At 30.2% G+C, this 11,194-nt stretch overlaps 1 protein-coding gene across 3 annotated transcripts; it reads right to left on the bottom strand.

The window, feature by feature from the left end:
* Window positions 1-240: 240 nt before the first annotated feature.
* On the bottom strand, window positions 241-5,716 carry LOC137832732 (Magnesium transporter CorA-like family protein). 3 transcript variants are annotated; one of them, XM_068641048.2, is made up of 6 exons: window positions 5,568-5,716; window positions 5,388-5,468; window positions 4,149-5,295; window positions 2,707-2,786; window positions 1,875-2,139; window positions 241-952 (listed from the first exon to the last, which is right to left on the bottom strand). In XM_068641048.2, exons 3-6 carry the CDS (start codon window positions 4,942-4,944, stop codon window positions 684-686), a joined length of 1,410 nt encoding a protein of 469 aa, XP_068497149.1. In that variant the 5' UTR covers window positions 4,945-5,295; window positions 5,388-5,468; window positions 5,568-5,716; the 3' UTR covers window positions 241-683. The 3 variants fall into 3 exon arrangements, 2 of the variants coding, with proteins under 2 accessions (XP_068497149.1, XP_068497150.1); XM_068641049.2 differs by having other exon boundaries at window positions 4,149-4,978; window positions 5,568-5,702; XR_016521887.1 differs by lacking the exon at window positions 2,707-2,786 and having other exon boundaries at window positions 5,388-5,711.
* Between the last annotated feature and the right edge of the window lie 5,478 nt (window positions 5,717-11,194).

Below are 11,194 nucleotides of genomic sequence, written 5' to 3' on the forward strand. Positions count from 1 at the left end.
AATACGGTCTTTATGAACATCTTACAAGTATCAGGTCAGCATCCAATACGTGTCCGACCTCATAGGTCACAAGACAAATTAAACATCAAGTATTTATCTTGAAGTTCGAGTCATTATATTTTTCACTTCAAGAAACATCAAGTATTTATCAGCTGAATTCTACAGACAAAACAAGAAAAGGGGAATTAAAATTTCCCATTGATCAAAGAAAATCGATACCAATTGTTTGATTGTTTGTCGTGAGAAAAATAGAAATTTATTGTGCAGAAGAATAGTAATTACAATCCCAGGGACGCAACTTGGCATGGTTATCCATGATCTATCAGTGACAATTAACAATATTGGAAACTAAAACCAAAAAAGAAAATTACACTGTACAAGTTTGAAATGAGGCATAACAGAAAGTAATAGATCCACGTCTCCTCTTCTAAACGTGGGGGAGGGGGACAATGAAAGAATAAGCAACATAGCTTAGCTTTATCACAATCTCCATCTAACTCTACCTGAGAAGTGTGCTTCATGAGAATTTCATTTAGACTTCAGATGATTGTTTTGCTGACAACAATTGTCAGTTTATTAAGTTTGTTATGTATGTGTCCTTGAAAAGCAGCTGATAAAATTGCTTTCAAGCGAGTTTAATGTTGTTCATTCGAAGATGGAATAGGCAATGATGACATGAACCATTAAATCCGAAGATAGCCCCCTCTGTCCTGATCTCCCATTCTAAGTGATCTCCTCAGCAATGACTTCCTGTTCAGTGACCAGGTTCTGCTCAGAGCTCTCTTATTTCGCCATGCAGCAGCTACACGGGTATAAATGGCCGGGAAAATGAAGCAGAGTAGTACAAGAAATAACATTGCAACGCAGAGTAAGATGACATTGCGGAAACCATCTTTTAGATCTGGGGCATTTTGACCTGTCCATGGAACTCCTCCAACATTCATGCCAAAGACTGCAAAAAGAGTTAAAAAATAAGAAAAAATCAAAACAGTATGAATAGCCATTGAATATTGATAACAAAAAGTTCATAACAAATATAAACTGATTAAGCATCGGTGGTTAATAAGAGTTGACCGTTGGAGGGAGTGCTTATGAAGTTTCAGTGACACCAGGTAAATATCGGTGCAAAAGGTTTCATGTTTACATGCAAAACAAATTCACATCCAAACTAATAAATTAGCTTTTAAGTCAAAGGCAAAATGGAAGCGGGTTTTTATTAAGACTAAGATGAATCCAAACATGCAATTTGTTGTGGATCATGGTTGTGTACTTCTATAAACAAGTAAAAATTAGTGATGTCACACCCGTTATGTTTTTCTGTTATAACTCTATAAAGGACTTCTGGAGTCTCGGATATGATCGTTATTTGATATTGATAACACTGGTGATGTGTAATTGTAAAGGAGAAAAGTTGCTTAAAATGTCGGATTAAGATGTCACATTGGAGAAAAGAGTTTGTTGAGTAGTGAAAAATAAAACTGAGTTGTGCATGATGATGGCACCAACTTAAAACATATCCTTAAAAGGTAAGTCTAAGTCAAACTGAATTCATAAAACCTGCTTGTAAAGGCGAAAAATTATCTCCACTCGTATACTTTTTGGCAAATGGCATTATTTGCCGTCAATGTAAGATTTGAATTTTGGTACGTGGATAACATGCTGAGTGACCCTTTTAATAGATCTAGAGAAGACCCTCGCAGTGTTTTAAGTTTATATCTAATTCAATCTTAAAAAAAATCAGTCTGTAAATCAAGGATTGTCTCCTCTTTTATACAGTATTTTGGTACTATCTTTAGTTGATATGGGATTTGTGTTTTTCTGAACACATGTAAAAAGACAAGAAAAAGAAATGTATTGGGTTGAGATGCTCTAACCTCCTGTTATGATCGACAGAGGAAGGAATATTATTGAAAGGAAAGAGAGATAATACAGCTTCCTGTTTATTTGCTCCGACTGCCAGCTGTCTAGACTGGCCTGAATTGCTGTGACACGATTTACTATAAACCCTACATTCTCCTTCATCCTCCTTAACCTCCCAATTAGTTCTTCAAGGGAAACAAGGTCATCACTGGCAAACCATTTTTTTGAAGAGCATTTTTCTTTGACTCGGAGATATACTTGCTCCCCATGGGCAATCACCTGAATAGAAATTTAATTAATACAAAACCAAAAGGAAATTTAGTCCATACAATTAAATTTTGATTTGATAAATATGAGAACATATCATATAGAAACAGTCATGTCATTCCAATCATGGTGAGGGTTCTCATTGACACTCTGTTCTTTCCTTGTTCATTTTCCCCTCTAATACAATAAAGCAGAATCATTGTCCAGTAACAATTATGTTTACATAAAGCCTTGCTATTTTTTCTTTGAAAGTAAATTTGAGTAAGCTGTTAGAATTGTGACAAAAGGAAAATGGACACCCTATTTTCCTGCATGCAGAATGAAACACGTAACTATCCTTTTAAACCCTCTCTCTCCCAGATCTGTCTGCATTTATGAATTCAAAAGACACCCTTATTCAATCTTGATGCCATTGAATATTACTATGATGATGAAATTACAACCCTTATGCCCTGATCACAAAACTAAGATGTTTAATTATTCATGATCCACTAATAGAATGAGCTTAAATAAGATTTATTTAAATTACAGCTTGATGCTTTTTTATCAGAGGCAGTGAACAGATGATCGATATATCACCTGCAAGAGACGCTGCAAATTAATATGCAGTTTGGGGAATCTTCTGTCATCTAGCATTTGTTTCTTCAGAGCATAACCACCTACATTAAGCAGAACAATTGTTCCTTACTCCATTCTATAAAACCATTACAAAATATCGCACATCGAGGAAGTAGCCCAAAAGAAACTTGAACAAAACATGTTGGAAGCAGAAAATTCAGTTTTCTTTAAGATAAATCAGAGCTATGCAAGGAATTACTCCCCTATTTTGACTTTTTGGCTAGGGACTGCGGTGTAAACAATAAACAACTTCGTGTGCATCCAAAACAGTCACTTTTTGCAAACAGTATGCTCTAAAAGGTATTCACGTGGCCTCCTCATTGCATAATAATGGACAAAACATTTAAAGGTACGAATAACTTGCCAAGCATATGATGACCTCGAACACTACACTTAACAAAGAAAGGACGCACAATGATGCATGTGCAAGGATATCAATGCCTTATTTTGGTGTCAAAATATATTACGTGGGCCTTGAAATGTATGGACATATATATAGGCTTTCACAAAATCAATAATCATATTACCATTAAGTAAATGTATGCCTAACTAAGAAAAAATATGAAGCAAATCTTTTGGACATCACACAAAATTTGGTGAAATACATGGATTTCACCCAAAACAAAAAGTGTGTTATTTATTTACATTTCTCTTTTCCCGATAAATAGTTAGTAATTTGTTCCATCAGATTAATAATCCATTGAGATACACATACACCCCCATTCCATACCTCGTGGATACTGGTACTGCATGGATTTCACCCAAAATAAAAAGTGAGTTGTTTACATTTCCCTTTTACTGATAACTAGTTAGTAATTTGTTCCATTAGATTAATAGTCCACTGAGATAAATGCAAGAATAAACAAGCCAACAATGAAAAAACTAGTAGTGCACCATATAACATCTTTCCAAGGACAAACGTCATTAAGATACTAGATAAAGAAATCATTTAATTCAGTTAACAGGCATGAAAGAAACCATCAGAAAGAGGCTTTGGGGTAACGCTTTTAGTTGCAACTTGGTCTCTTTCATCTCTTCTCATGCACAAAAGATAACAACTTAAATTTGTGTTGTCATTTTCAATGTCTACAAACTAACACAGACTGTTGGATTATATTCACTTAATGTCATCAACAAATTTCGTTGAATAAAATCAGAGGTAGAAATATCAAACAAATTAATCATCAAAAACTTCAAATGGCATCTGATAGACAATCAAGCCTTAGAGTATGTCTAAATTCACATCAGTATTCTTTTTAAGTCAGTTTATAGAAAGTTAAAAACTGAGGCATTCTTTCAGGAATCAAGAATAGCATGAATTTGTAACTGGAACTCTGACGAGTACTGAAAGTTCAGAACAAATAGAGGGGGCGAGGATTGAGGAAGAGTATCATGGAAATTACCTTTATCCAAGTCCAGCTCCACAGAGTCCAACTCCATCTCAAGCTTAGTCACAAAATCTTGAAGCTGATCTACATGAGTGTCAATTATGTGGACTACAAGATTTGAGACAGATCTGGGAACAGGGTTGTCAGCTTCCTCAGAGTGATTCATAGTCAATAAAAATTCAAGAACATGCTCCTTGATCACTATCCCCCTTCTTTCCTCCTGCTGACCTCTTATAGAAGAGGAACTTTCAAGAGTAGGAATCTCTGAAAGAAGAGATTCACCCACGCGTGAGAAGCCTAACCTGGGCACACGTCCCAAGGACACGGTAATTACAGAATGTTCAGTAACTCTAGCAGCAATCCTAAATGTGAAGTCACTGGAGGGAGGACCCGGCGAATTAACACGGAAGACAAGCGCCCCATCTACATGAGCACAAAAGGGCCCGTTGCTAACAAGTGCAAGAATGTCCTGGAGTTTCAAAGGGGGGCAGAAAACACCAATCAGGGTTTCTGCAGATTGTGCCAACTTCTGATTTCCTTTCGGTAATTCCAAATGGTACCAAGAAAACTCCTTCCCTCGGCCTTCCCCTAACCCCAGTTCCTTCTCTTCTTTCTGAAAAAGGTCTGCCAGATCCCAATCCTTAAGAAAAAAGTTCCCTGAGCCATCAAATATATAAGCTCTCTTCCTCACCAAGCCTGCAGGATTACCAGGGTAGACACGGCGATCCCTGAGGGGAAGCCGTCCAGAAGTTTCACCATTCATCTCCTCACCAACCCCATTCTCCATAACTCTGTGCTGAGCTAGTTCCATAAACCTCCCGCAGCAACCCCGAATACCCTCCCAACTAATGAACAAAAAATGATAGGTAATAAACAACAAGATCCAAAAACCCCAACTCAGAGACTAAATTTTCCTATCTCATAAACTTGACAATTCAAATCTCACGTCCTTTAGAACAACCAACAACCAATGAATGCGATATTATTCGCAATCTCAAAACCAAAGTCAACAAATCCAACGCAATCCAATGAATTGATCCAAATCTAAATTGGTTGAAATTAAGGCACACCTAGAATTCTACCCAAACATCTAACAACCCCCAATAGGTAGGTTTACACTAATCTTCTAACAAAAGCCACCAAGCTCACTACGAACCAAACCCTGAACCAAAGTTGCAGTCTTTCAGATTCTTTTCAACTCAGCCAAATCAAAAAAAAAAAAAAAAAAAAAACACTCAATAAGAAATGCATTACCTCGTTGAATGCCCAGATTGTGAAACTGACGAATGAATTTCCAAAAACCTCAAACGTTGAACCCGGCTAAAGCGAAAGCAACTGGGTATTGACAAGTTCAAAAGGGTAAGAGGATTATTCGTCCCTTTTTGTTGGCAATAACAGAGGGGATTTGAAGATGAAAAACTAATTAACTAGTACCAGAATATGAATTGTAATGTACAATAGTTGAGGTTCTTGGAAACTTCCCCTTGCTATAAAAATTCAATTCTTATCTTTCCCCGGTAGCAGTTATGAACTCCCAGATTTGCATTTCTCTATAACATTGAAAATTTGTTCTGACGCAAAATGACTATTTTATAGTTTATGCCTTATTATAGTATAATATCAAACATTAATCATTCCAAATTCGCCTACAGACACAAGTCATTGTCTCGTCTCTTATTTACAATCTCTTTTACTTTTTGACGTCAAGATAAATTTTAAATTAAATGTATTATTCCATAATTAATATATAATTAACGCTTTATTAAACTTTGATGTTAATATCTTAGGTTAAAAAGTGATTAACGCGTATGTAATGTAACTCAAGGATACTTATTATTATTATTTTACCTTAGGTAGTGATTGACACGACTACAACGGATAGACATGTCATCTTTTTCTGTAACAATTAGAAAATATAGTAATAGATCCAATAATTTTGAAAAATTAAAGAATTAAATATATAGTTAAACTTTTTACATACACTAAAGTTATACATTTGAAAAATTATAGAGATAAAAAGAATTTATATTTTCTTATTAATTTAGTTATATGTTATGTCTTTTTTTAATTATTATTAAAATATGTTTAGTCGGTCAAAGAAATTCAAACTCAATAATATTTCAATTTTTTAAAAACTACCCAGATTACCATATAAGATTTTTAAAATTTGGAAAATATTATTTACCAAGCACTCAAAAAATAATTTAATGTAATTTAATTTATTCATGTAATTTTTCCTTATAATCTGTTAAACAATAAAGATAATAAAATTAATATATTCAAAATTGTAAACACTATTGTTGCCGAAATGCCAAATTGGTGGGTTAATGCGCAAGCCTCAACCAATAATTGGGCTAATAGTGAAAAGGAGTATGGCAGTTTCTTCCTGCACCCTACATTTTTCATCCTGCACCCCCATAATATCATGCAAAAACCACATTCTCCCTATGATTTTTTAAAAACCCCAAAATGCACTTAAATTGTACTTATTTCGGATTGACACTTCTGGTAAATTTTCGGATCCACTAATCCGTAATTCAAAATATACATTCCACATTCAGAGATCCATCATTCAAAAAAAGTATTCCGGGTTCACCAATTTGTAACAAAAATATGCATTTCGGATTCATAAATCCATAATTCAAAAAAAAATTCCAGATTCATCAATCCGTAACATAATTAGACTTCCAGATTCAGCATTCCAGAAATTAACAATTTATGCAAAATTTACTTTCGAAATACCCCTCATCTGGAAAACACAATTTAATCAATTCCGGATTCATGAATCCATAATACATTACCGGATCTCGATATCCGATAACCCCAAAAACTCCATAACCACCGTGCTCATAAAAAAAAACTTTACTCTTACCTCTATAACCCAAACAACACTTCGGCAACATAGCGTACTCCTCCATCTTGTCTCGAACAATTACAAAAACCCTCCACCAATGATTGATATTCAATGATAAAGATGATCAGTGACAAAGAAAGTCCAGCATAATGCTCATTTTCAAATTAGAGGTCAAGGTTAATCTTAGGACATTTAAAATTGTGGGGTGCAGGAAGAAAAACGTGGTGGTGCAGGAAGAAGAAGCGTAAGGAGTATTGAGATTATTTGGGCCTTAAACTTTGGAATAGGTAAAACTTTTCCTCCACCACCATGTTTTCTTCATGCACCCCCTATTTCCGAAAATACCAAAATTACCATTTTTATTTTTTTTTAATATAGAATTTAAAGACTTTGTAGATTACAAAATTTGAAAGTTAACCTATGTGATTGTGTGGATTCCGAATTCTACAACACAGAATACAAATTTTATATTTTGAATTACATAATTTAAAATACAAAAAAATTATAAAGTTAATCAACTCGTCCAAGTATATTTTTAAAAAATTCAATGGAAAAACTTAAGTTCACCAACAAAATTCTTAACAATTACTATGCTATTGTGCTAATGAAACAACAATGTTAAGATGTCAAATTATTTGTAAAGATAAACAACGATTTTAAAAAATATTTTATTTCCACAGTATGTACTACCAAAATCTTTAGTTCTTAAGTGTGGAAGGTTTTCTCAAATGTATGGTTAAATATTCTAATAAGTAAGATGGGTGGATGAGAAGATGAAGAAAAATATTATAAGGTTTATTTTTTATCATTGAAAATGACAATTTCTTGTTTAAAATGTTTAATCTTCATTTTCTTCGGAATTTTGAAAAACTATTGTTAATTTATTAAATAAGTTCGATATTTCGTGTAATGAATTTTTCGAAATATAAGTAAATGTGGATTGCACAATTATAAATATCTGATTAACTGTAATTTTCACTAATACAAACAAAAAAACTTTAACATTTATTTTTTTCAATAACTTACATAGATTCCCAAACAGATGATAAATTAATAAATATAAAAATTAAGTATTTTCATAATCAAAATTTAATGTAAAAGACAATTTCTTCATGACGCACTTAATATGTAAATTCAAATAATCATCCAGTAGAAAATTATCACCTTTTATTAACTATTATAATAAAAAAATTAAATTCATACCAACAATAATATATAACTAACAGTACTAAAAAACCACTGCACATAAGAATACAATTAAATTTTATAAAGAAAATAAAGACCTGTGACAAAATAGACAAGAAACAATAATTTTGAATCTTCTGTTGACTTCAAAAGTTGACTATACTGATAGTGATGAATTTATGAGGGAGCTTAGAATTTTTTGTGTCTATTTATACTTTATTTACTGTTTTACTTTAATATTTTTTGGGTGTATTTTTCTTATTTACTTATAGTAATTAAAACAGTATTAATATTTGCTTTTTCTTTGTCTTTTTAATATCATTTCGCTTGTATAAATAATTATTTTTCAAGTGAAATCTAAATTTGGACTAGAAAAGTTGTTAATTTTTTTTCAATGTGTAATATGTAATTTTTTATTTTGTTTTTCGTTTAGTAGTTTTTACTTTTACGTAATCTTTATTTTTTTAAATTGTTTTTTAACACTATTAAAATGTTAATTTAAATTAATTAAAAAACACAATAAATTTTCATGGTGTACCGTCTCGACACCCGATCAGACTCAACCGACGCAATCGAAACCATAACGTCGAAATATAGGATTAACAAACTAATAAATGATCAAAGATTAAGTAATATATTATTAATTATGATTAAAAAATTTAATATAATTTTATAAAATAAAATCTATAATAATTATATAAATAAAGAATAAGTACGTAATTACTCAGTATTAATACCACCGAATATTAAACGCTATGAAAATTATCGTTCTTTTATTTCTAATCCTTATCCAATGGATAGATTTGCAGGTCAACATCATAAATAAATTTCCTTTCACGCATCAAATAAAATTCCACTAAAAAGACATTATTGAAAATGATATCAATCAAAATTCAGCCCTGAAAATCTAACCACAAATCACGACGTGCTTAAATATTTTCACCAATGATTCTATGAACATGTCACATTTTTATTTTTTTTATACAAATTACGATAAGAGTATTAAAGTCACCTTAAAATTGGTCAAAGTCTTACTTAATCATACTTGAAAAATATACATTTTTAATTAAAAATTCCTTTAAATAATCAAATAAAGTGAAAATATGACTAATGTCATATTACTTGGGAAAGAGTAAAGATATATTGAGAACTGTTTTTCCAGTATACAACTTATAATAAGTAGTGAACAAACACTTGTTAGGATAGACTTAAAATAACTCTTATACCAAATTACGAAGTGGACTTTAAACCTAACTCAACCCCATAAAATCGGTTCAATAAGGTGGAGTTTGTACCCACTTATATACTATGAAAGACTCTATTTTCGAAAAATCATTTTCATTATTTTAGGTAAAAATTGAAATTTTAAAAAATATATATTATCAACCTAATGTTAGTATATAATCTCTTACTAATGATAGAAGAAAGAGTCTTTTTATCATGAAAAAATAATTTTTTCGGCAGAAAAAAAAAATTGAAGTTATAGCCAAATATTAAACTTGAGATACATGAAAATGTATATTTTAATTATTTTCCCCCCTTAATAACTGAAAAATAAAATACATGAAATATAATAAATAATAATATTTTTTTACTATTAAATAAGATAAATATTTTTTATATGGTCACTTTCCACTCTGTTCTTTTAAAACCAACTATCACTGTTAATAACTTTGATAAATATGGTAAAAAAAGACTATCTTTATTTTTTATATTTATTACTTAGTTGTTACTGAGAACTCTTTTAATACAAATTCTTATTTTGTACGTTTCTATATTCCAAGATAAAAAAAAAAATATATAGTTTTTGTTCTACGGGTACATTCCAATTTAAAGGGTGTATTTATTTTCCACGACAGATTTCCACGAACAAATATAGATAGGAAAATACGAATATCAAAAAAAGAAAAATTAATTAAAAGTAAAAAACGAGATAAAATAATTTCGTCGTTTCGTATAGTTGCGAAAAATTGTGAAAAACAATATCACCGTTGTAAAGGTATATAAAATAAAATATGATTATGAATACATATTTTATTATATATACATTTATAACTATTATATTAAATATATAATATTTTTATATTATTAATTTATTAATATTTATATTATACTAAAATAAATATAATTAACTGTATAATATAAATTAAAATAATAAAAAATATTAATAAACATATACAAAATGATAATTAAAATAAAAATAATTAATTAATTGATGAAATAACAATTTTAATAATAAGTAAAAATAAATAATAACACTAATAATAATATATATATTTTAATAACTTTTATTCATCGTGGATTATTATCGTTAGATATTACTTCTACGCTAATCAAGTGCTAGTTTGACATGAACTACTTTTATATAAATATGAAGTCTAAATTGGTGTCTCTGTTTTTTTAATATTTTTAAATTCAATATTTAATAAATGTATAAATCTCTTTATGATATTATCTCCATTTTTTGAATTAATAATGTCCATATATATTTTTTTATAATATTTTATCTTATCATATGTTAAAATTCTACATTAAATAAATATCAAGACTTTTCATGGTGTAAATATCCTTTTATGAATAATTTGATAAAATTAAATTAAACTTTAAAATTTATCGAATTTTTTTAACTATAATTTATTGGTTTTGTCAAGTTTTCCACTATTAGACCATTCAGAATATTTAGTTTCACATAGATTGACAAATTTTAACTTAAAAAAATTGTGTTAAAGATTCCAAATAATTTTTTTAACTTAAAAATCACACCATAATATTATATTATAAATATCACATACTCATGATGATAACTCAAGAGCTTAATATAATAACTAAATCACAACGAGTTTAGTATTATCAATGTCAAGTTGAACCAATTTTATGAATATAAAAAATTATTTAACAGTGATAAATTTCAACTTGGAAGAATTTAAAAATAAAAAAACCCGTGATGTTTATTTTGTGTATCATGAAAAGGCAAGTTGGGTAAGAAACTTTTGGAGTAATAGTGTAAAGGAATCATGCGTAT

This window comes from Phaseolus vulgaris, chromosome 6 (genome assembly GCF_051622355.1).
Source record: "Phaseolus vulgaris cultivar YP4 chromosome 6, ASM5162235v1, whole genome shotgun sequence".
Lineage (NCBI taxonomy): Eukaryota > Viridiplantae > Streptophyta > Magnoliopsida > Fabales > Fabaceae > Phaseolus > Phaseolus vulgaris.

Excerpts from the sequence above, each read along its gene's own strand:
- LOC137832732 (XM_068641048.2), bottom strand. The coding sequence starts at position 4,944 with ATGGAACTAGCTCAGCACAGAGTTATGGAGAATGGGGTTGGTGAGGAG. Across the intron at positions 2,787-4,148 it reads GGAGCTGGACTTGGATAAAG|GTGGTTATGCTCTGAAGAAA; the intron begins GTAATTTCCATG and ends TGCTTAATGTAG. Across the intron at positions 2,140-2,706 it reads ATTTGCAGCGTCTCTTGCAG|GTGATTGCCCATGGGGAGCA; the intron begins GTGATATATCGA and ends ATTTCTATTCAG.